This window comes from Panthera uncia, chromosome D2 (assembly GCF_023721935.1).
Source record: "Panthera uncia isolate 11264 chromosome D2, Puncia_PCG_1.0, whole genome shotgun sequence".
NCBI classification, from domain to species: domain Eukaryota; kingdom Metazoa; phylum Chordata; class Mammalia; order Carnivora; family Felidae; genus Panthera; species Panthera uncia.
The window spans coordinates 59,486,788-59,512,644 of NC_064818.1; the positions used below are offsets into that span (position 1 = coordinate 59,486,788).

Below are 25,857 nucleotides of genomic sequence, written 5' to 3' on the forward strand. Positions count from 1 at the left end.
TACAGATGGATCCAGTTTCCAGGATCTGATTCTCAAGACTAATGTCTGCACCAGAATGCTAATTTACTATTAGTAAGGGGGTAAAGTAACTTCCCAGGGAACAATAAACATGCCTGGGCTTGTTATTCATGGCATCCCTCAGCTAAGTGCTCAATAATTTACCAATTATCAAGTTAATTAGTGAATACTGAATCAGAAAAATTAGTTGAATGATCCTAAGGAAAAGGACAAATTCTCCCCACCTCATAAGAGATTCAGGTTCTCTCTCTGTTGGTAAGTGCTGGGTAAATGCTAACCAACTCCTGCTCATCTTCCCCTCCACCCTCTCTTCCCCCATGTTCCATAATCTTACTTTAGATACGCAATTAGTTAAGCTTCATATTTCAGTCTTAATATCACCCTGAACATCATAATTGGACTTTATCAAACATTTACAGGACACCTTTTAAGGTGAAGGAAAAGTAACCAACAGTTATTTATTACATGTTAGGTATTATATATACATTATCTCATTTAATCTTTACACAACTCTGTGAGGTAGGTACAATTATTATCCCTATTTTAGAAATTGGGCAACTTGAGTTAAGTAACTTGCTCCAGGTCATTCAGCTACTGAATATTGTTGAAGGAAGCCAGTAAGACCTAAAAACCAACAACTTGAATAATTGTGCTAGATTTTCCCAACTCCTTGGCTCACTTGTCTGCATCTAGCCCCAGAGTTGTGAGATTCAAATGAGATAAAATATGCAGCAGCGTTTTATAACCTGTGAAGCATTACAAAACGGCACATAATATTTTAAATACACGGTTAAAATACAGTTTATTTGTAACAAAAGATAACATAGCATGAATACAGATCGTACACATTTCTCAATGACAAAATTTAGGTACTCAACTTTTTATTGAAATATATAGGGGCGCCTGGGTGGCTCTGTCGGTTAAACTTCTGACTTTGGCTCAGGTCATGATCTCATCAGGTTCATGGGCTCAAGCCTTTGTTGGGTCTGTGCTGACAGCTCAGAGCCTGGAGCGGGCTTGGAATTCTGTGTCTGTCTTTCAAAAATAAACGTTAAGAAAATTGTTTTTAGGGGCACCTCGGTGGCTCAGTCCACTAAGCATCAACTCTTGATTTCAGCTTAGGTCATGATCTCACAGTTCGTGAATCTGAGCCCGGCGTCAGGCTCTGCGCTGACAGTGCAGACAGCTTGCTTGGGATTCTTTCTCTCCCTCACTCTCTACACCTCTCCTGCTTGCTGTCTCTCTCTCGCTCTTTCCCTCAAAATAAATAAATAAACTAAACCAAAATTTAAAATAACAACTATATATAACATACATGCTGTAAAGTTCACAAAACTTAAAGCGTGTAGCTTAATTTTTACAAAAGTAAAAGTTGAAAAAAAAAAGTCACCACCACCCAGATCAAAATATAAAACATTACCAGTATCTCAGAAGCTTCCTTCTGGCTACGTTTATAAGAGACCTGGATTGGAATCTTGACACTCACTTTCTTCTTGCCTGACTTTGGCAAGTTATTTTAACCTCTTTGGGTCTCGGTTCAGTCACCTGTAAAGTGAGGCTAACACTCCCTTATAAGATTGTTGAATTAAAGGAGGTCATAAAATGTAAAATATCTCTCACAGTGCCTAAAAATAGCTGGTCTGAAATAAACGGTAATTATTACACGCAAATGCTATAGGCGGTCGCCACCTCCCACTTCCTGCCTTTCTGTCACTCACTTTTGAAAGTGCTCTTGTTCCCATTCTTTTTCGCCTTCTTTCTCGCCCCTCCTACTGCCGTATATTGCCTTCCCAAGCTGTCGTAAAACGCTCCTCCCCGCCCTCCATGTGGCGAAAACGCAATCACGCTTGACGGCGCGAGGTGGCTCAGCCGCAAGATGGCGGCGCTGGCGGAGGAGCAGACGGAGGTGGCGGTCAAGTTAGAGCCTGAGGGACCGCCGACGCTGCTACCTCCGCAGGCGGGGGACGGCGCTGGCGAGGGTGGCGGCGGCACTACCAACAACGGCCCTAACGGCGGCGGCGGGAACGTTGCGGCGGCGTCGTCGTCGGCCGGCGGGGATGGTGGGACCCCCAAACCCTCGGTGGCTGTCTCCGCCGTTGCTCCGGCGGGGGCGGCCACGGTGCCCGCCGCTGCTCCGGAGGCCGGAGCTCCCCACGACCGACAGACTCTGCTGGCCGTGCTGCAGTTCCTGCGGCAGAGCAATCTCCGCGAGGCTGAAGAGGCGCTGCGCCGTGAGGCCCGGCTGCTGGAGGAGGCAGTGGCGGGCACCGGAGTCCCGGGAGAGGCGGACGGCGCCGGTGCTGAGGCGGCTAGCGCGCTTCTCAGCCGGGTCACAGCCTCGGCCCCCGGCCCCGCTGCTACTGACCCTCCGGGCACCGGTGCTTCGGGGGCCGCCGCCGTCTCGGGCTTAGCGACAGGTCCTGCGGCTCCGGGGAAAGGTGAGCCGCGGAGTCCCGGGGAGGTAGGGCACGAAGGGGAGCAAGCCGGGAAGGCAGAGGCAGGCAGGCCTGCACCTCTGCGGGCTTGTTTTGAATTTCCTGGGCCCGCCTCTAGGACCACATGCCCGCCCCTTTCTCTAGTGCGCCGGCTGCGCAGTCAAACCCTCTTCCGAGCTGTCAGTTCCAGAGAGAGGCTGAGGAGAGCTGTTGAGCAGAGGGATGTCTGGGGAAGGTGGGCGCCAAGAGGCGAGGACCTTCAGGCTTTTGGCCCCTTTCCTCTTTTTTGGGCTCTTGAGCCTTGGCAGGTCTGCATTAACAATAATAATATTTGTACCTTTCTGTACTAGCTTCTTTAAGTAATTACTTAAAATATTTGATCTATCCTAATTCTCACAATTCCACTGTGAGCTAGACATTACCTCTATTTTGGAGATCAGAAAACGAACTGGGAGAGGCCAGCGGACCTTTGCTTTGGACCAAACAGCCAGTATTTCTCAAAATATAGGTTGTTACTAGTGGTAAACCTATAGGGGGATGCAGATTTCTGGGCATCACTTCAGACTTAGTGAATCAGATCGTGTAGAGGTGGAGTTTAAGAATCTCCATTTTTGAAAATATGTTTCCAAGGGGTATTAATGTATGGCAAAGTTTGAGAACCATTCATTTAGGAATAGGTTCAGACCGGGGTTCGGATTCTGTCTCTGTTGTTTTTACTTGCGTGATGTGATGCTGATTCTTCCTGAGTTTGAATTTTTTTTCTCTATTAAATGGGTTATACATATATACACATGGGTATATACACATACATACATATCTATACATACATATCTACATACATACCTATAATATGTATATATTATATATATACGGATATTATATGTATATAAAATGCCTGGTACTGATAAGTTTATGTCTAGCACCTATCACCTGAGACCTCCCTCCCAGCCTTTACCTAGCAGCTGTTGTTGCAAAGTCCATGCAGTAAAATTCATACACAATATAAGGTCACAAAGGTGATCCTGAGCTGATAATAAATGTTTGTTTAATTAAGTTGCCCAGGGTAGAGCCTCTAGCCAAATTAACCTGTATTTATGAAACCCAATCTTTGCGGCATTGCCAGACATGAAGTATGAATATATAGCATTGTATCCTGTAAATAGAAATGTGCAAAACTGTGATTGAGAGTAATCTTTTCTGAGTGCTAAATTTTGTGGATTAACTATAAGATGGATAAATTATGTTGATTATTTTTCTATAATATCTCATCTTTTTGGAAACTTGATCTGTCAAAATTCAGGAACCAATAAGGAGGAAAAAAAGCCATTACAGTAACCAAAAGAACTTATAACATTTGTGCATTTAAGAACACAGCAGTAGTATAATTTCCAATGATCAAACGCTGATTAGATTGACAGGTGTATCATTGTTTGGTGTTGCTACGTTACAAACAAATACTAATGTTTTCTTCCCTGGAATGTTTATGGGAATTATTTTAAGCATATAAAATTGAATTATCTGTTGGAAACATAAATAAGGCTAGTCCTTCCCATCCTTAAAATGCTTGCATTTTGTAAGGAGTGATTGATGTACACATATTCTACAGGACGGGATGTGTTACAGGAAAGTTACAAAATATGTAGATAGGTCAGAGAGCTGGGAATGTTATTTCAGGGCATGGCTTCGTGGTGGTGGGTGCCATTTACACTAAGCCTTGAGAGAAGATTAATATACTTGTTTGATTTGCACATGTCATGTTTTATGAAATTTGTCTTTAGAAAAAGGTAGCTGCAGGAAAAATATTGACCTGTTATTGATTTGGAATTTTTATTTTAAGATATGGACAAGCTGAGGGGCACCTGGGTGGCTAAGTCGGTTAAGCATCTGACTGTTGATTTTGGCTCAGGTCATAGATCGAGCCCCACATTGGGCTCTGCACTGACAGTGTGAAACCTGCTTGGTATTTTCTCTCTTCCTCCCTCTCTGCCCCTCCTGTGCTTGTGCATGCATGTATTTTCCTGTGTGTGCGCATGCTCTCTCTCTCAAAATAAATAAATAAAAACATTTAAAAAAGAATCATTAACATTAAAACAAGAAGATATGGACAAGCCGAAGGAGTTTTGGATGGGTGACTGAAACAAGGTGAAAATTTCATTGAAAGATCATGTGATTGTGTTGGAGAAGAGTTTGGTGAGAGACAAACATTTGAGAAACCATTTACCTCTGGACCTTAGCAAAACAGTCTTAGTCATTTGGTGCTTATCAGGCCATTTTCTTGAAAGTTGTTTTTTGTGTTTTAAACAGTTGGAAGTGTAGCTGTAGAAGACCAGCCGGATGTCAGTGCTGTGCTATCAGCTTACAACCAACAAGGAGACCCCACAATGTATGAAGAATACTATAGTGGACTGAAACACTTCATTGAATGTTCTTTGGACTGCCATCGGGCAGAATTATCCCAACTCTTTTATCCTCTGTTTGTACACATGTACTTGGAACTAGTCTACAATCAACATGAGAATGAAGCAAAATCATTTTTTGAGAAGTATGTGAATTTTATATATATTATATATATAGCATATATATATATATATATATAATGTATATACACATCTGTAACCACACTAATGTAAGATTGTAACTCCAAAAGTATTTCATAAAGGAGAGGTACCTGGTGCTCTGAGAACCTAAACAAGGGGTTTGATCTAGTTGGAGAAGTCAGGGAAGGCTCCCAGAGGAAGTGATGCTTGAGGTAAGATCTGAAGATTGGGTAGGAGTTACCAGATGAAGAGAAGAGGGAAAAGCATATGTGACAGCTCTAGCAGGAGGGATCATGGTAGGTATAGAGATAAAAGAAGGCCAGCGTGGCTGGCGCAGAATATGGGGTTGGGTATAGTATAACATTAAGCTGGGCTGGAACAGGCAGGTTTTTGGGCCACGTTGAAGGTCTTTATTTATCCTGAGAGCAGGAGTGGGTTGCATTGAGTAGGATTAGATTTGGTTGAGATACACTGAAAACTCAAAACAATAATGGCATAAATAAACTAAAAGTTTATTTTTTGCTTTTATCCTAAGAGCAATAGAAAGTGGTGTTAGGATTAGATTAGATCAAGAATGGCTGAAAACCCAAACAGCAGAGGCTTAAATATGATAAGTTTATTTCTCTCTCATAGAGGTAGGGCAGTCCAGGACTGGCATGGAGTCCTTGATCACCAGGGACTTAGGCTCTCTCGATCTCGTTGTTCTACCACCCTTGTCATGCAGCTTCCACCTGTGGCACAAGATGGCTCTTTGGTTCTAAGCCATCACATCAGTGTTACAGTGAGCAGGGAGGGCACACATCCTTCCTGGAAGTTGCACGCACTTTTTTTTTTACGTCATTAGTCAACGGCCACACTTACCTACAAGGGAGGTAGGAAATGTGGCCTTTGCCTAGGTGTTTATATGCTCAGCTAATATTCAGGTATTCTGTTGTGGAGGAATAAAGAAAAAAAAAAAGGATATTTGGGGACAGTGAGGTGTCTGTGCTACAAAGGTCATTGAAGGACCATGTCATTATTAGACTTGCTTTTTTTTTTTTTTTTAAATTTTATTGTTTCTTAAAGTAATCTCTTCGCCTAAAGTGGGGCTCGAACTCACAACCCTGAGAAAAAGAGTTACATGGTCTACCAACTGAGCTAGCCAGCCACCCCAATTTGCATTAAAAAAATTTTTTTTAATATTTATTTATTTTTGAGACAATACGAGAGACGGAGTGCGAGCAGTGGAGGGGCAGACAGAGGGAGACACAGAATCTGGAGCAGGTTCCAGGCTCTGAGCTGTCAGCCCAGAGCCCGACGCAGGGCTCAAATTCACCAACCATGAGATCATGACCTGAGCCGAAGTCAGACACTTAACCGACTGAGCCACTCAAGCGCCCCCCAATTTGCATTTTGAAAGGACCTTTATGCAGTTGGGAAAATAGATAGTGGTAGAGAAACAGAGTGACTCTAGAGTGACCAGTTTTGGAGGTTATTTTAGTGGTTCTCAACTTGGGGTAATATTATTCCTTCTTTCTCCGGGCTATTTGAAAATGTGTGGAGGTGTTTTGGTTGTCATAATGACTAGGGTGGGGAGGAGCAGGTGGCTTAGGGATACGAAATATTCTAATATGTGTGTGTAATCCCACTAAGCAAAGAATTATTTGCCCCAAATTGTTCTGTTGAGAAACACTAGGCCAGGATGCAGTAGTGTTTGTGAAGGGAAGCAGACATATTGGTAAGGCAGTTGGCGATGGATTGGATATGGAGGTGAGGGAGATGAAGGCATTATTGCTAACCCCTAGGTTTCTGGCTCCCCCACCTGGATAGGGGTGCTCTTTGCTAAGATAGAAAACCCTTGAAGAGGACCTGGTTTGTCAGGTTGTGGAGTAATCTTGAGTTCAGATCTGAATATGCCTTTGACTCATTTAAGAGATGTCAAGTTGATAGGTGGATGATATATGAGGCTCTGGAGCTCAGAGGAGATGTAGGGACTGGAGCTATAAATTGCAGTTGTGTATAATATTGATGGATATGGATGAGATCATCTAGGGTGGGGGTAGGAGTATGAAGTAAATCAATAAAAGGGCTGTACTGAGCCTTAGGGAACTCCAGCATTTGGAGTGGAAGAGATAGAAAAAGAGTGTAAGAGATGGCCAAGTAGAAGAGGTATGCAAGGAGAGGTCAGAGAAGTAGAAGGAAAAGCAGGAGGGTATTGAGTTTTTGTATATGTGCTGCCTAAGCAAGCGCAGAGGGTTTTGAGTTTTAGAAGCCAAAGAAAGGAGGGGTGCCTGGGTGGCTTAGTTGGTGAAGCGGCTCAGGTCAGGATCTCGTGGTTCGAGATCTCTTCCCCTCCCCTGCTTGTGCTGTCTCTCTCTCTCTCAAAAAAATGAATGAACATTTAAAAACTTAAAAAAAAAAAAAAAGAAGCCAAAGAAAGGAGTGTTTAAAAAGGAGGTGGTACTTAACAGTTTGAATGAGAGCACTTTAGTACAAGCAATAGATCCAAAAGCCAGGACTTGTCAGATAACACAAGTAATAGCAATAGATGAGTAATAGAACTTGGGACCCCTAGCTTCTATGCCATTCGTTATTGTATAAATGCCTAATAGAAGGTTATAAAGTAAACGTTCTATAGCTCAGTGTTGTTGAAAAAAGAACAGAGGCTGATGATGACAACTTCTACTGTAAGCTAATTTTTCTTACAGTGTTGTCATCAAAAAACCTCTTCCTCTCCCAGTCTAATGGGGTAGCCATCTCCTCACGTGGGAAGCTGGAATATCACAGAGGACTCTGTCTCCTTGTTATGGACGGTCTCAACCCTTGCCCAGACACCATGCTCAGATGAGGTTACAGGCAGTGACCGATGTGAACACCAAGAGGCTGAGATTCCTAATTTCACTCAAATCTTGACAGAAACCTTAGTTCATGTCTTGACGAGTCATAGCAGGGTAACACAGGTAACAGTTTAGGAATGTATTGACTGTTTATCAGAGCTAGATTATATTATTATGTTTAGTCATTGTTCTCTAATTGTTTTTGCATTGTTTGCTGCTCTTAGTGAGTGCCAAATATATAATCTTTAATTTTACTTTATCAGGAAAATTGAGATTTGTAGAAACAAAAGTACATTTAAATTTACTAATTGTCACCAAGGCTGAAAGCTTTACTTAATTACCTTTGGTAGTGGTGAGTAAATGGAAGTGTTCATTCTTTGGCATCCACATTTGTTTGTCCTTTAGTTATATTATTATACTGATGTTTAATAAATATGTCTGGTATTAAGAATATAAGAAATCATTGAAAATGGGTGAGTTTTATGAGGATGACATGTATTGATTATTGTTAAGAAGCTGAGTGATAGGTTCATTGAGTTAATTATACTAGTTTCTATTGTGTATGTTCAAAGCTTTCCATAATAAAAAGTTTTTAAAAGTGGGTTTTGAGAGGACATAAAATTTAGTAAAGCAAGAATTCTAATTCATATGTTTACCAGTGGTAGATATGTTTCATTCACTTAAGGTATTTATTTCAGATTCTCTTAAAATGTTAATGATACATTTCATTAGAGAATTAAAATTTTTAAATTTCAGGATGAATTCAGAAACTGAATTGTAATCATTTTGAAATGAGTTACTTCTGATCCTGTAGCTTAGTCCAGGATTATTCAGACTGCTACATTGAAAATATTCTGGGATGTTTATAAATATATGGGGGAGAAAAGATCCCTTAATGATTACATTGAAAAATGACTTTTTAAAATCACTGAAACAGGTTCCATGGAGATCAGGAATGTTATTACCAGGATGACCTACGAGTATTATCTAGTCTTACCAAAAAGGAACACATGAAAGGGAATGAGACCATGTTGGATTTTCGAACAAGTAAATTTGTTCTGCGTATTTCCCGTGACTCGTACCAACTCTTGAAGAGGCATCTTCAGGAGAAACAGAACAATCAGATATGGAACATAGTTCAGGAGCACCTCTACATTGACATCTTTGATGGGATGCCGCGTAGTAAGCAACAGATAGATGCGATGGTGGGAAGTTTGGCAGGAGAGGCTAAACGAGAGGCAAACAAGTCAAAGGTATGGGAATAAACCTAAGAACTATGTAATGCAGATTATGAAAAACTGTAGCATTTCCATCTCCATAATTTACACATTTTTCTTATAGCTAGTTTGGGAATAATTGTACACTATATACTAAGTTTCATGATCTAAGGATGCTGTATAGATGAGAATTTGGGAATGGTTGCATTGAACAGAACCCTGACTACAGTGGCTGAAACAAGTGAGGGATTTTGCATACATATAATGAATTGCAGAGAAAAGCCCTCTTGGACTCGCATGAGGGCTCCACAGTGCCATCAAGGAGCCTGGCTCCTTCTAGTTTCTGCTCCACCATCTTTAGAATGTGGCTTGCTTCTTTGTGCTCACAGATGGCTGTTGCAGCTCCAGCACTGCACCTACATTCCAGGAAGCCTGAAGGGGGAGGACAGAAGGCATATCCCTGCTAAATCTCTTTTGTTATCAGGAAAACAATATTTTCTTCCTAAAATCTTACCCAGTATATTTGTGGGTTCATCTATTGGCCAGAATGACATTATATGGCTGTTCCTAGCTGCAAAGGATTCTGGGAACAGAAATTATGTCACTGAGCATATTGCTGTTCCAGCAAAATCGGGGTTCTGTTAGTAAGGAAGAGGGATTGGCTATTGGGTAGAAAACTACAGAATCTGCTTCAGGATATAAATTACTGTATTGTAATTGTGATTCATCCTATCAAGATATGAAAAGGATATATCAATGAGTGAAATACTCATTTCAAAAATGTTGGCATTTTTGACTTCTAGGTATTTTTTGGCTTATTAAAAGAACCAGAAATTGAGGTACCTTTGGATGATGAAGATGAAGAAGGAGAAAATGAAGAAGGAAAACCTAAAAAGAAGAAACCTAAAAAAGATAGTATTGGGTCCAAAAGCAAAAAACAAGATCCCAATGCTCCACCTCAAAACAGGTGAGGAAAAAACTTCAGGAACATGTGTAGAGGTATAAGGTGATATATTGTTGTAGAGAATTCAGTAATTCAGAGTACTTTTCAGTCTGTTTTTCTTTTACAGAATCCCTCTTCCCGAGTTGAAAGATTCAGATAAGTTGGATAAGATAATGAATATGAAAGAAACCACCAAACGAGTACGCCTTGGTCCAGACTGTTTACCCTCCATTTGTTTCTATACATTCCTCAATGCTTACCAGGTTGGTGAGATCGTTGCGCAATTTCTGCCTGGAGAGGCATGTAAAATGGTGACTTACCATTAAAAGAAACCTAGATGTGTTAACTTAAATGGAGTTTTCTTTTTTAAACTCTTGATGTAAATATAGCTTAAAGACAGAAGTTAGACAAGGATAATTGGACGCTGCTTGGAATAGCTAGAAGGCAATGTTGAAAAGACCTTTAGCAACTTGTAGATGCCAGAATCTTGGTCATGCGTGTGTTGTTTCACTGATTATAATTCTGCTTGTCTTTGAGGAGGGAACTGTGTAGTTAATCTCTATTTAACTTGGCTTACCTACTTAATAAACTTAATACTTTTTATTAAGGATTCTGTCTTTATAGATTGTTTATAATCTTTTGAGGATATAATTAGCAAAGTACAAAAATGACTAACGTTTTCTTTGTATCATGTGCTCCTAATTTGGAGGGCATAAAGGGGTGAATGATGACGTGTTCTCAAAGTAAATACTTTCAAACAGTGGGTTTCCTTGGAGAATGAAATCTCTAATGGTATTTTATATGAGAAAAAGAGCTATCATTATGTATTCTCTAACATGTAATTGTAATTTTTTCCCCCTAAGACATTATTGTTTAGTACAAAGTTTTTATTTTTTCCTTGGCAGGGCCTCACTGCAGTGGATGTCACTGATGATTCTAGTTTGATTGCTGGAGGTTTTGCAGATTCAACTGTTAGAGTGTGGTCTGTGACACCCAAAAAGCTTCGTAGTGTTAAACAGGCAGCAGGTAACTGAGATGACCTGTTAGGATGTGAACTTGTCCTTAGTTTACACCAATCTGGAATTCAGGGAATATACACAAGAGATTGTGATCTTAGCAGAATTTCACTTTAACTCAAAATGTTAACATTCCCAGGGTGCCTGGCTGGCTCAGTCGGTGGAGCTTGTGACACTTGATCTCAGGGTTGTGAGTTCAAGCTCCATGTTGGGCATGGAGCTTACTTAAAAAAAAAAAAAAAAAAAAAAAAAAATTGCTAATGTTCCCAACAGTGAAAAGTGCATTGGAGTGGCAATTAGGAGACAGGGGTACTAGACCGGTTTAACTTCTCTAGGCCTCAGTTTTCTCATCTGTAGGGTGAGAGGATTGGGTTGGAAAACTCCTTAAGGTTAAAAATCTACTTTTATGACTGCCTGTTAATTTAAAACATGCCTTTAAAGTAAATACTGGGATTGTACTTTCTGTTTTAAACATAAAAATGGCTAAAAAAGAAATAGGGTTAGGATTTCACTTTAAAGAAAGTTTCTTGCTAAATGTATTGTTTAAACAAGAGAATACATTTTCAAAAAATTTTTAGTATTTCCATAGTTTTCATTTGTGTAGAACATTATGATAGAGTGGTTACTTTGAGTTTCAATCATAGTTCCCACATGGAGTAGCTCTGTGCACTCTGGCAAATTTTTAACTATCCTGAACCTCAGTTTCCTCTTCTATACACTGGGCTGATACCACCTAATTTAGAGGTATTAGCAGTGGTTGGTATGTAAGAGGAGCTGTTCAAATGTTAGTTCTTCTCCTAAACAATGATTTGATTGCCTTAACATGTTCTAATGAATATACTTTTTAAGTGAATGTGGTTTTAAAAATCAGTATTTCTGCACCATTTTAGATCTTAGCCTCATAGACAAGGAATCAGATGATGTCTTAGAAAGAATAATGGATGAGAAAACAGCAAGTGAGTTGAAGATTTTGTATGGTCACAGCGGACCTGTCTATGGAGCCAGCTTCAGTCCAGATAGGTAAAATACAAACAAAAAATGAAATACTGCTGCATTATAAAATTTGAGATTATAAAAGTTAAGTACTGGAAACGGGAAAAATTCTGTTAGAAAAATCTCATGGTTGCCTCTCATGCATTATCTGTTAGACTCTTGCCATTTGCTAATTCATCTTGGGGTATTGGTATACAAAGTAGCAACTTTATACCTAAATTTATAGACTCGAGATGCACGGCTTCCAGGTTTGTTGGCCTTAAAAATTTGCTTTAGTTTTTGTATAACCCCGATAGGAGGTGAATTGCTTCTTTGGGTTCTTGTCTTGGGTTTGTGGCCGTATTCCATCATCTCCAAATTCTGAACAAATTCCTGATATTAAAGGTTATTAGATGTCAGTTGAAGAATTTGTATAATCAAAAGAACTAAGGATACTGAAAAGGGAATTTGAAACCCACAAATAGGTATTTACTTTTCATGATCTCTGACATTCTGTAGAAATGGAAGGGAATTTTATATTTATAATACCATTTGTATCTTACTTGGATAATAGCTTTCAGTCCACTAAGATTTTCATCTTTATGAAACCTTGAGAATGAAACTTTGATAGGGTTTAGACAGATGAAACATTTTTACCGGAGGGAAACCTCTGATTTCAGTGAAAACCATAACTTTCTGAGTTGTTCAGCTTTTGTGTTTATCTCTGAGAAGGGTAAACTATTATTTACAGGGCTATATAGTGTTTTTGTTTTTGTTTTTTTTTTGTTGAAAAGACACTTCCTTTTGGGGCATCTGGGTGGCTCAGTTTAAGCGTCCTGACTCTTGAGCTCAGTTCAGGTCTTGCTCTCAGGGTCGTGAGTTCAAGCCCCGCATTGGGTTCTGTGCTGGGTGTGAAGCCTACTTAAAAAAATTTTTTTTAACGTTTATTTATTTTTGAGACAGAGAGAGACAGCATGAACGGGGGAGGGTCAGAGAGAGAAGGAGACACAGAATCTGAAACAGGCTCCAGGCTCTGAGCCATCAGCACAGAGCCTGACATGGGGCTTGAACTCATGAACCGCGAGATCATGACCTGAGCCGAAGTCGGACACTTAACTGACTGAGCCACCCAGGCGCCCCAAGACGCTTCTTTTAAATGCTTATATTAAGTCATACAGGATAGGAAAATAGCATCTTCATTTTAAAGTAAAAAATTGTTGAATTTTAAGTAACATCTCGTATCACATTTCTTAGTTTTTCTCAATTGAACTTCTTGACCGTGTTTTTTGTTGGTACTCTTTGGTATAATTTTTTATAAGAACTGTGACTTTTCCAATATACTTTTAAAAATAACGTAACCTCATTCAGTAGGTGCCTAGATGTATGGTGTCACAGCTAATGTTAGTTTGGTTAGTACTTTCAACTTTTGTTATCTACTGTGAATTCCATGTATGAAGTAAAAGTGAGATGTCTCAGCTGTTATTTAACATACTCAAATGTACAGAGAAACTGGACAGGTAACTAAGTTATGCTGGGAGTCAAATGTATTACCTTCTCTTCTTGCAGGAACTACTTGCTTTCTTCTTCAGAGGATGGGACTGTTAGATTGTGGAGTCTTCAAACATTTACTTGCTTGGTGGGATATAAAGGACACAACTACCCAGTATGGGACACACAGTTTTCCCCATATGGCTATTATTTTGTGTCAGGGGGCCATGATCGAGTAGCTCGGTAAGAACATTGTGATCTTATGACTGGCAGAATGGTTACTTTTTGGGAATTACAAACTCCAGCCAAACTCATTTTCACTCCTATTATTTGGGATCAACTTTTCAAGAGTGTCAATGTTTATAGCTCCTTATTTGAAAATGAATTTGGGAGAAGTATTACTATGACTGCAGTTATGTCTATACCAAGATTAAGAGTCCTGCTTTTTTTCCTCAAGCTAGCTTATTAACATGCTTCCAGCCCCTCCCTTAGCTAGATGCTAAACCTTGTCTTTCACAACCATTATGTGTGCCCCTGTTTTCTTGTGATCTCTTGTTCAGGATGAGGTAACTCAGATTAGAAACTAATTTTGTGGAAGCCAAAACTAGGGAAAAATACTTTTCTATAGGTTAGACTAGGAATTGGGATAAAGAAAGGGGGGTACAGAGAACTACAGAATTAAAAAAAATATATTGTTCTAGATCAACTTAGTTTTCCTTAAGAATGTCATTTCGTCTCAGTCATTCCATTTTCTTTACCTCAGTCAGGTAGCTAGTGAAGGGTCCCCCATTTGGAGCTAACATTTCACATGGTGTTTCTATTATTTATGTTTGAATTTTGGTAGTTAACTATTAACTATCATTTGTTGCGTTCAATGTATTTTTTAAAAGGCTCTGGGCTACTGACCACTATCAGCCTTTAAGGATATTTGCTGGCCATCTTGCTGATGTGAATTGTACTAGATTCCATCCAAATTCTAATTATGTTGCTACGGGCTCTGCAGACAGAACTGTGCGACTCTGGGATGTCCTGAATGGGAACTGTGTAAGGATATTCACTGGACACAAGGTATTTTACACATACAAGTTTGCTTCTGAGAGAATATTTTAAAAATTAACCAGTGACACATTTTAAAGAAACTACTCATTCCACTAAGCTTTAAAATTCTAGCTTTGTCTTATTTTCTCATTTTTAACCTTTTGGTTATTTCTATGGACTTCTTTTCTAGGGACCAATTCATTCCTTGACATTTTCTCCCAATGGGAGATTCCTGGCTACAGGAGCAACGGATGGCAGAGTACTCCTTTGGGATATTGGACATGGTTTGATGGTTGGAGAATTAAAAGGCCACACTGATACAGTTTGTTCACTTAGGTTTAGTAGAGATGGTGAAATTTTGGCATCAGGTAAATGACTAGAAATGACTTTGTGGTAAAGGGATGGTATGTTGAAATGAAACAGGAGTGTTGACTATGTTAGGTTTTGCTTCTCTTAGCCATGATTCCAGTCAACATGTGTGTTGACTTCTCAGGTTAAACTGCTTGAATGGTCCTTTAGAAGGAAGAGTTATTAATCAAGTAGATTTTTTTCACCAGAAATATACAGTAAATATAGGAAGTATATTTGACAAAATGTCAGAATCTAAATATGGTAGATGCTACTAAATGGTTTCCTTTGATTTCCCTGTAGGTTCGATGGATAATACAGTCCGGTTATGGGATGCTGTCAAAGCATTTGAAGATTTAGAGACCGATGACTTTACTACAGCCACTGGGCATATAAATTTACCTGAGAATTCACAGGAGTTATTGCTGGGAACATATATGACCAAATCAACGCCAGTTGTACACCTCCATTTTACTCGAAGAAACTTGGTTCTAGCTGCAGGAGCTTATAGTCCGCAATAAACCATCGGTATTAAAGACCTTTTGGAAGCTACGGTTTGAAAAAGGGAGACTAAAAGCAAATACCTCAGTGATTAATATTTAAGCTACAAAGAATGTTTTGTCTATATGGATCTGGAAGGATGCTGCTTGAAAAATCTGAACAGGACAGTTCCACGTTTCTATAGCAACCACATTTAACTAATTTCCGTTAGTTGAATAAGAGGTATTATGTTCGTGGAGGGGACATTTATGGTGCTTTGGATTGTGTGGAAACTATGCATTTTCTGTTCAAATGCTATTTTAATTTATTATGTTTAGAAAAAAATCAATTACAATAATTCATCCTGCTTCAAGATTCAAATCAAGTAATATAATACCATCTTGAATTTTAGCTGAAGAATTCTATGAGCATGTATGTTTCTGCTGTAAAAATGTAGTTACTGTATGGCACTCAAGTACTATGTTAAATGATCCACTAACCTTTTTGCTTGGCCCATGACTAGTGGAATGTACGTTACTGGGTAGGGTGAACTACAGTTCCTTTCTAAGTACTAGATGAAGTACAACCATCCAATGCCATCTGAATTTGTAACTGTTGGATTATGAGTGCACCCACTCTATAAACCAGGTGAAGAAATTTAGCTTCCATGTTCTACTTCAGCTAAAACAGCTACATACAACCTAGTACACTTGAAGTCAGACAGACATTTCAGTTGCTTACCTCCAGTACTGAGCCTTGCTTTGGGAAACTAAAAGATTTAGACCAAGTCACTGCCAGTTTTTTGCCTTCGTTGCATTTTGTACAGTTTTTATATTTTTGATATCTTGTAAATAAAGACAACCAGCTTTTCCAGGTTCATAATTTATTGTACAAATTGAGTATCACATGATGAGTGGACATTAGCTTCTCCAGGCATGGGAACTTAACAGATGAGGTACACTTTAAAATCCTATAAACAAAGCAAAAATAGTTTAGACACAATTGTGTTCAACCCTACTTTTAAGACAGTCAGTAATTATAAGGACTATCCATGAAGCCCCTGAAATTGAATGCAAATTCATGAGATTCTCAGAGTCAGTAACCACCCCAAAATGAAGATGTCTCTCAGCTTAATACAATTTAACCTAACATTTCACCTTTAACAAAAGAGCTGCTACGAATTCACTATGATACTGAACGTATGCTATTGGAAAAGTCTAGGTGCAAAGTAACATTTTAAATAGTGGAAAGTAATCTGTTACTTAGTATCAGAGATAAAATTTCTCCATATTTATAATGAGAATACTACCACCCTCCCAAAGTTGGGAGGTACCTAATGGAAAACTGGGCAAATACTATCTGTTTGTCAGGAATAAGCCATGGGCCACTGTATTCTGGAATAATAGTCAACAGTTTTGACCTGGAAAAACCCTTATGATCAGAGGAAAAACTTTCTGTGGAGAGTTACATTAAAGATCTGGGTTTTGGGTTTTGTGCACATTATCTACTACCAAAACAAATATTCATTCACTTAAGCATGGGCAAATGGAGATTGTGGGGCACCATAAGAAGAAAATAAAATCTATGGGAATTTAAGGAAAAAATAAAATTGCTTATATAAAAATTAGAACCAGCAAAAGATAGATTTGTAATGTATTTAAAAGGTTGGCTAATAATTATTACAGATTATATAAGAGAAAGTCTTCACAAAGACTTCACAATTGTTAAATGAGAAAAACACATGAAGAGGATGTTAAGAAAAATACAAATGCCAAACAAATGGAAAAAATGTAGTTTCATTAAAGAGACAAATTAGAGGTGCCTGGGTGGCTCAGTCGGTTAAGTGACTGATCCCTGGTTTTGGCTCAGGTCATGATCTGACAGTTTTAGGGTTCCAGCCCCACATGGGGTCCATGCTGGCAGCGTGGGGTCTGCTTGGGATTCTCTCTCTCTGTCCCTCCCCTGCTCGTTGGATTAGGAGTGCAAAATAAATCAACTTAAAAGAGACAAAGTATTTTCACTCATCAAATGAGCAAAAATCAGAAACTGATTATTATTCAACATTGGCTAGTCCAAAAGAGATACTCTCATACTAAGCTGGGTGCCCCACAACCTTTGGAAAAGCACTTAAGCCTAAAACAATCATACAACATTTCACGCTCAAAAGTGTTCAATGTAATGTTATTTATATTTGAAAAATTCTAACAGGAAACATATAAATCATATATCACAGGGCGCCTGGGTGGCCCAGTCAAGCATCTGACTTTGGCTCCGGTCATGATTTCATGGTTTGTGAGTTTCAGTCCCACAACAGGCGAGTCCCACCTGCTTCAGGTGAGTCCCACTTCTGTCTCTGCCCTTCCTGGGATTCTCTCTCTGATCCTCTCTCACTTGTGCCCTCTTTCTCTCTCTCTCAAAAATCATATATCCATAAACACTCATGCATTCAAATAATAGATAACATATTTGCTATAAGACAGTATTACAGACATGATTCATAGCCACTGGAAACCAAATAAAAAAAACCAAAAAGCCAAACCAAAATGTTAACAAAAATCGTCATGGTAATGGGATATGAACAATACTTTCCTCTTTTTCTTGTATATAATTTTGCACAACGACAACTATTTACTTTCATAGTGAGGGAAAAATGCTAACAACAAAATGTCTAACTTACAAACTTAAATGTAAACTCCTTACTGTTTATGTTGCTTTCACAGCTGGTGTTTTTTTAGACCTTAACTTGAAGTACAAGACCATCAAAGCGATGCCTCCATATGTGGCCAGTACACACTAAAAAAGAAAGGACAAAGTAAACAAGAGCCATTGCCATCTCTATTATTCTAAAACATAATTGCTGAAAGGTATCATTAATACTCACATTCATTCTACCTGTGAGAGTGTAAGAGTTGAAATATTTTTTGATACCAGTGAATTGGAATTGGGCATCAGTTTCTGGTCCTGCCATGATTTCAATCTTTTTTTAGAAAAAAAGAAAAAAGCAACAATAAATGGGTTGGATCCAATTTAAAAGAAAAAATATTTTTTTTAATTTAAAGATTTTATTTTTTTAAAGTAATCTCTACACCCAACATGGGACTCTAGCTCACAACCGAGATCAAGAGTTGCATGCTCCACTGACTGAGCCAGTCAGGCGCCTCCACTCCCCACTTTTTTTTTTCTAGTTTAAAAACCTGAAAAGTCATTGCACAGAAGTATTATAAATTTTTACATATGTCTTGCCCAACACAGTAGCAGTAAAGATGGTGGAAAAAGCCTTACTGATAAGACTACATTTCAGAAAGAAGACTTTGCCTTGGTTGCTACTATACAACATTCCAGAAGATACATCAAATCACCCAGCACAGGAAGAAAATACAGTATTCTCTAAGTCCACCCTCTAACCCAATGCTGCTCGATATTTTCATTCCTGGCTCTAGCTATACCATGTTACATCGTGCATGGAATCAATCAGTTTTAAGAGTCAAGTTGGAGCTTGTGATATATTTCAAAGTTTCTCAGAAGGGTAACCATCAACAAAACAGCTCAATTCACAACCCCTTTCACAATTTGTCCCGTATGGGAAGGAAGAGGAGGGATCAGAGGCCTATTCAATCAGAAATTCTGGGGCCCAGCAATCTGTTTTAATATGCCCTCTAGGCGTTTCTGATGTAAGCTAAAGTTTGAAAGACACTGCAGGAATAGAAAACCAAGTACTTGTTAGTAATTATGTAGGAAAAAAACTCTGGAAAAATATGCAAGCTTTTAGGAAGACTTATATCTATAGTACCTATATTTTACACAAGCATATATTTGTTATAATAAAAAATAACAAAGCCACATTCAAAGGTCACCAAAACACTTGACAATTCGTATGTGTGACCGCCTATCTACCACGACCGACGCCACGCCGAGTCGATTGGCAACATAGACGAGCCGGTCGAGGTCCGGTCGAGATTGGTAGGCAGTGGCAGTGACTCAGCTGGCTCTTGATGAAATGAAGAGGGAGAGAACTGCGAGGAAGTCGTTGCTATGGAAACTGGCACTCACCAGTTTACCATTCAAAGGCCTTCAGAGGCTTTCATGTGCATAGAATTGGCAATGAAAATTTGGACAAATGACCGTAATTCTGAACACTGTTTCAATAAGGTTCTTGGAACAATGAAGGAAATCCAAACTTCCGTGAGCCCCCTCTGGGGCCTTGGCCTTTCCAGCTCAAGTAGGAAAATCTCCATTAAAGTAAATCTTTATAATGTAGCTCTTATATTAACTGTTTCCTTTTACTAGACTTATTAAAGGCATATTTTTCCCCCGCATTCATCTTCATGATACACTTTTGGATTCTTTTTTTATTTAAAAAAAAAAAATATTTTTTTTTTGGATTCTTTTTTTATTTAAAAAAAAATATATATATATATTTTTTTAACATTTATTTTTGAGACAGAGAGAGACAGAGCATGAATGGGGGAGGGTCAGAAAGAGGGAGACATAGAATCCGAAACAGGCTCCAGGCTCTGTCTGAGCTGTCAGCACAGAGCCCGACGCGGGGCTTGAACTCACGGACCGTGAGATCATGACCTGAGCCGAAGTCGGCCGCTTAACCGACTGAGCCACCCAGGCGCCCCTACACTTTTGGATTCTTACGGTATTAAGTAGGTTTCTAGGAGAAACCCTACATAAAACAGAAGCTTAACTTTATCAAATTATTAACTGATAACCCCATGACCTTGTGCCTAACAAAAAGTTTTAAGAGGGTGTGGTGTCCAAATGAAACAATACTAAAGTAGTTTAAATTTCTCTTTACACTTTATAGGAGGAAGGCTGGGATGTTCCACAGAAGACTAATTTTGACTGCAAGGAAGGGCATGGCATAGGAACTGAAATTTAGTCTGGGTCTTAAGACTCTTGTGAAGCTCACGTGAGAGGGAAGCAGGAGTGGAGAGTAAAAGGTTGCTGGTGAAATAAACAATTGGAGAAAAGCCTACAAGCACTTGGGTCTGCGCCCTTCAGCAAACCGCAGGTTACTTTTGGACAAATATCAGGAACCCTTGTGCTAGAGCACCCTTTATGGAATAACTGACACTGAAACCTTATTCCTTTTTAAATCCTACAAAGTTTAGGAAGCCATAATAATAATGGAGGAAATTACTTAAGACTAATAATGTACTAATTGTTAAATGGTAGCCCGTGGAGAAACCTAAGCAAGGGGTCTTGCTCTTGTTTCTAATTAACCGGGCCACCTTTGTTAAACATTAAGCCTTCCACGTCTTTTTTCACCTGTGAAAATGGGCATTTCAGAAAAGGCCCGAAGTGACCAACTGCCCTCCCTACTTTCTCTGTTTCTTGAAACTGCAATTTTCCTGTCTGACTGGACACCTACCTGGAATGGTGTGATCACGAGGTAAAAGGAGGCAAGGTCGAGAGCCACTCGGGGACCAGAAGCAGCCTCTTGCACTTCAAGGAGTGTACAGCTCTCTCTGTTCTGGCTACCTCCTAGGAAAGGCCTTCCGGCTGATCGGACATAAACTGAAATCTAACCCGGTTACTGCGGGCCTGGTGAACTGCAGGGGCCGGGCCACACACACTCTCGCTTTGACAAAGGCTGCAGCGCAGCTAAAGGAGACCTTGCTCGTCAGCTCCCTAAGCACCGCACAGTGGAAGCAAACTGCTATGGGCACACAGAGGAAGAGGTTAATTGGGCCACAGGCCCGAGTTCCATTCAATATTACTTCGCTGGTGACCTTGGGGGACTCCCTTCGCTGCGGGCCTCGTTGCCCTCCATTGTAAGATACAATTTAAGGGCCTTCGGGGACCCTGGGAGCCTCTGGGATTTCCTATCCGTCTCGCCCCGAGGCTTTCCAGGCGAGTCCGACCCCTCGCGCCCCGGCCCTCGTTATGTCTAATTTCTTTTCCATTCTCCACCCTTCTCGCACCCCAAAGTGAAAACCTAGCGGTGTTCCCGGATCAGGAACGGTGGGATTTTTATGCCGGCCCCGCAAAGCGGAGGTTTAAGGCCTGAGCCCGGGTTCCCCTCCACACACCGACCTTGCAAAAGACACCAATTCCGCCGGCTGTGTCCTTCGACCTACGCAGCTACCCCGCCACCGGCCGGAAGAAGCCACCTCCCCCCGCCCGCGTTCAACAGGCCACAGAAACTCAGCCTTCAGTGACGATTGGCTACGGCTCGGAGTCCCGCCCTTCCGCTTCCTGTCTCTAAATCTCACTCTCTCTCTCCCCCTTCCCGCACAACCCCGTTCTGAAGAACCGAGCATGGTAACGGAAGTAGGGCGTTAGGCCCGCCCTCGCTTCCGGGGGGAGCTGTGGTGGCATGTGGGTGTGCTGGTCTCCGCGTGTGTCTCCAGTGGTACCGGCTCGGAAGTACAGAGGTGCTGGCGTCGCGGGGCTGGTAAGCGAGGACGAGGGCGAGAAAGGAGGAAACCTCGTGGCTTCCAGGACTGTCCCAGGGCTAGGTCTTCTGGGTCCCTCCCATGGACCTACAGGGTTGGGTGAGTGGTTCGGCCACCCCAGCCCAGCTCAGAAGCTGGCTCTACTCGAGTGGTCCCTGTAACATCAGGCTTTGTCCCTGGCAAATTGCTTAAGTTCCTTCTATGCTGCTGCATCGCCTCTTTGAAGCTTCAGTTTCCCGTTGTCTGAAGTGAGATTAAGGTCAAATTGCCTGCAAACTAGACTCCTCGGTTCTTTCCTATTTCTAGGAAACATTGACCCACCTATTCCTGATTCCAAATCCAAGCCTCCCAGTGGGTCTTCACCTCTTCTACAGTTTAAAGCCTTTTTAGATCCTTATACCAAGTGTCTCTCACAACTAAATCTCTCCTATCTTCCGTTCTCTCTTATACCTGGTTCTCATTCGCATGGTGTCTCTCTGTACTGCAATTGACTTGCACTGTTTACTTTCCTTCAGTCCTGTCTCTCTTCCTGTCCAATTTATAGCCTGCAGTATATTTTTGATTGCTGTTCTCTTTCTTCCCTTAATTAAGACTCTGACTTAATCGAAGTAGACATTAAACTATTCCTGTCTAATTCAAAATCTTTCACAAAAAAAGCCCACCTGTGTTCTACAATTTAACTGGGATTATTATGATTTATTCTCCCTGTGGTTTAGTGGAACAGTTCTTCAAAGAAAGGAAACAGCAACTTTTTGAGCAATTTTTTGACAAATTGCTGGTGATTATTGAAAATATTTGGCTCTAAGTGAATGCCTTTTCTCACATTCCTTCTGCTTTTCCTTTTCCATTTGTCAAAATCTTTTTCATCTTTTAACAGCTCAAAGGCATCTTCTTTAGGAAGCTTGCCTTCTTTACTGAAGCCTTATCATTTCCTATTTCTTTGCTTATAATTTGATTTGCATTTTTTTTGTTTTGTTTTGTTTTAAGTAGGCTTCATACCCAGCTCAGAGCCCAACGCGGGGCTTGAACCCACAAGATCAAGAGTTGTACACTTAACTGAGTCACCCAGGTGCCCCTGATTTGTATTTTATTTATTTTTTATAGGTTTTTTGTTTTTTGTTTTTGTTTTTTTTTGTAATCTCCACACCCAACATGGGGCTCAAATTTAACACCCCAAGATCAGGAGTTGCATGCTTTTCTGACTGAGCCAGCCAGTGGCCCCAATTTGTACTTTAAATTGTTTGCATAATTGCTTTATTTTCTTAAAATTGTGCATGTTCTTTGAATAGGGATTTATATATTCATTTGTCTCTTTCTATAGCTATTCTCTGTAGCTATTCTATAACATTTACTACACTGGATCTAGAACTTCTTTTTCTGGAGGAAGTGTATGAACTTGTGGTTTTGAAGCAGATACCACTGAAAAGATGAATTATAGGTTATTTGAGGCTTAGCATCAAACCATCTATTTGTTAGGCCTCAATGTTGTTTAGCACCTTGGTGCTAGAAAGTTCTGCCTCTTGACCACTGATCACAGCCTTTAGGAAATCTGACACCAACGCTACATCTCACTGATACTGTTTGCATTGTTTTTAGGAGACTCAAACACAGCAACCATGGAAGAAAGCTTCCCCCGAGGGGGTACAAGAAAGACCCACAAATCAGAGAAAGCTTTCCAGCAGTCGGTTGAACAAGACAACTTATTTGATGTAAGTGGTGTGCTTGTTTGGTAAGACTCACTGAACACTTTCTAGTGTCCTTGTGAAGAATAACCTTGTTTGAGAATGTGGTATTTTCCATATTTGTTTCTTTTGGAAGTCTGCTTTTGTAAAGTGAACGAACTTGTTGGAGAGTCCATACCACCATGAGACTATATTTTTTGAAACATGGCATTTAGTACTTGAGTTTGCAGTGCTGTTGTTCCTTATTCTTAGGAATTTTTGCCGTGTTGGTTAAGGATGGAGAGAAAAATTATGGAATAAGTCATGAAAGGTACAACATGGGGAATATAGTCAGTGGTATTGTAATAGCATTTTATAGTGATAGTAGCTACACTTGTGAGCATAGCATAATGTGTAGAGTTGTCAAATCACTATGTTGTACACCTGAAATTAATGTAACATTGTGTGTTAACTATACTTCAATTGATTAAAGTATGGTGAGAAAGGAGCTGGTGATTGCACTTTTAAATGGGATTCTTGCCATGTATAATGGTCAGAATTTGCATTAAAATTCACCATCTTCCCCGAGAGTAGGCATTGCTCCAAATGCTAGAGGGAAGGGAACTAACATTTGATTGTGTGGTCTTATATGGATTTTATGTAATCTGTCCAACTACAGTGGAGTAGAGAACATCATTCCATGATGAGAAACTGAGGCTGAGAGAGGTTATGTGGTTGAGCAGAAACCACATAGCTTGTTATGGTGGTGTTGGGAGTTTAACTCTGGTCTCCGTGTTTCCACCTTCCATTTTCACACACTGTTCCAAATTGCTTCTCATCCTGGGGATGCCAGTGTCCATCCCAGTCAAGGGAGGAAGAACACAGAAGAGAAGGGGCTTTTGAAAATGCGAAGGTTCCCACCTTTGGCTTGAACAAAGGTGGCAGAATGGAAGAGATGACATTGGAGCGGGAATTACAGGAACACTGGAAGGGGGTGCAGTGAAGGAGTAACGAAGCAAGGTGACAGGTGACCTGAAATTGGAAGGAAAGTCCAGGATTGTTTCTCTTCATTCCTTGAGATCTTTCTTCCCCTCTGTAGATTTCTACTGAAGAGGAATCTACCAAAAGGAAAAAGAGCCAGAAAGGGCCAGCAAAAACAAAAAAGTTGAAAATCGAAAAGAGAGAAAACAGCAAGTCTATAAGAGAGAAGTTTGAAATCCTTAGTATTGAGGTTTGTTACAATTTGATCTTGTTCTAAAACTACCTGGGTTGCTTAAGTTTGTGTATGTTTCCCTTCCCTCTTTCCTTTTGTTTTTCCTTCATTCCTTTTGTACACACATGTGTGCGTGTATGTGAGTGTGCATGCCCCCCTGTAGAGACTTTTTGGAGTTTGTGCTCAGAATTGAGCATTATTGCCTTTGACTGTTAACCAGTGCCTGGGATCATGTGTTGTTTTTTTAGCCACTGCTGAGCCCCTTGTTGTGCTTATGTCCTCATTGAACTTGTGTATTAGTAGATTCATAGGTTAGAACTGGCAATAACTTTAACAACCGTTCTACTTCTATTTCATTTTGTAGCTGTGGAGATTCTCTTGGAAAAGTCGTCTTTTAATTTACTTTAGATTTTTAGATTATAATTGGGGATATATGTTGTAAAAAAGAAAAAAAAAAGTGAAATAAGTCTTAAGGAAAAGATTCAAATTCAGCCTGCAGAGGTATTTTGTTTGTTCTTTATGACGCTCAGAAAAATAATTTCTTTTTATTTTTATTAAAAAACTTTTTAAATGTTTATTTATTTTTGAGAGAGAGAGAGTGCAAGAAGGGCAGAGAAAGAGGGCGACAGAATCTGAAGCAGGCTCCAGGCACAGAGCCTGACATGGGGCTTGAACTCACGAGCTGTGAGATCATGACCTGAGCTGAAGTCGGATGCTTAACTGATTGAGCCACCTAGGTGTCCCCCAGAAGAAGAATTTCTTAACTTTTTGTTAACATTAGAGAAAATTTCACATAAAAATGTGATTTCTGGGGGTGCCAGGGTAGCTTAGTTGTTTAAATGTCCAACTCTTGGTTTTGGCTCATGTCCTGATCTTGCGGCTCATGAGTTTGAGCCCTGCATCAGGCTCTGTGCTGACGGCACGGAGCCCACTTGGGATTCCCTCTCTCTGCTGCTTCCCTGCTTATGCTCTCTTTCTCTCAAAATAAATAAACTTTTTTAAAAATGTGCTTTCTAGGGGCGCCTGGGTGGCTCAGTCGGTTAGGCGTCCGACTTCGGCTCAGGTCACGGTCTCGCGGTCCGTGGGTTCGAGCCCCGCGTCGGGCTCTGGGCAGATGGCTCGGAGCCTGGAGCCTGTTTCCGATTCTGTGTCTCCCTCTCTCTCTGCCCCTCCCCCGTTCATGCTCTGTCTCTCTCTGTCTCAAAAATAAATAAACGTTAAAAAAAAAAATGTGCTTTCTAGCTTCTTGTAAGAATTTGAGAGTGCTG

At 40.2% G+C, this 25,857-nt stretch overlaps 3 protein-coding genes across 6 annotated transcripts in view; 2 read left to right on the forward strand and 1 right to left on the reverse strand.

Moving 5' to 3' along the window:
• Positions 1–1,755: 1,755 nt before the first annotated feature.
• On the forward strand, positions 1,756–16,190 carry TAF5 (TATA-box binding protein associated factor 5). Its single transcript, XM_049645660.1, has 11 exons — positions 1,756–2,456; positions 4,758–4,995; positions 8,744–9,059; positions 9,827–9,990; positions 10,094–10,229; positions 10,872–10,992; positions 11,873–12,002; positions 13,521–13,685; positions 14,333–14,510; positions 14,671–14,848; positions 15,132–16,190. The coding sequence occupies exons 1-11, from the start codon at positions 1,895–1,897 to the stop codon at positions 15,347–15,349; spliced, it is 2,406 nt and encodes an 801-aa protein (XP_049501617.1). The 5' UTR covers positions 1,756–1,894; the 3' UTR covers positions 15,350–16,190.
• On the reverse strand, positions 16,175–21,445 carry ATP5MK (ATP synthase membrane subunit k). 3 transcript variants are annotated; one of them, XM_049645681.1, is made up of 4 exons: positions 21,354–21,445; positions 18,190–18,285; positions 17,986–18,101; positions 16,175–16,278 (listed from the first exon to the last, which is right to left on the reverse strand). In XM_049645681.1, exons 2-3 carry the CDS (start codon positions 18,274–18,276, stop codon positions 18,012–18,014), a joined length of 177 nt encoding a protein of 58 aa, XP_049501638.1. In that variant the 5' UTR covers positions 18,277–18,285; positions 21,354–21,445; the 3' UTR covers positions 16,175–16,278; positions 17,986–18,011. The 3 variants fall into 3 exon arrangements, with proteins under 3 accessions (XP_049501638.1, XP_049501639.1, XP_049501640.1); XM_049645682.1 differs by having other exon boundaries at positions 18,009–18,101; positions 21,354–21,444; XM_049645683.1 differs by lacking the exon at positions 21,354–21,445 and adding an exon at positions 20,689–20,819.
• Positions 21,446–21,534: 89 nt separating this feature from the next.
• The window catches only part of PDCD11 (programmed cell death 11), a 43,960-nt gene continuing 39,637 nt past the window's right edge, over positions 21,535–25,857 (forward strand). For both annotated transcript variants that reach the window (XM_049645654.1, XM_049645655.1), the window contains exons 1-3: positions 21,535–21,714; positions 23,312–23,424; positions 24,476–24,607. In XM_049645654.1, the coding sequence (XP_049501611.1) occupies positions 23,332–23,424; positions 24,476–24,607 (225 nt within the window). In that variant the 5' untranslated portion in view covers positions 21,535–21,714; positions 23,312–23,331. The remainder of the gene's footprint in view (positions 21,715–23,311; positions 23,425–24,475; positions 24,608–25,857) is intronic.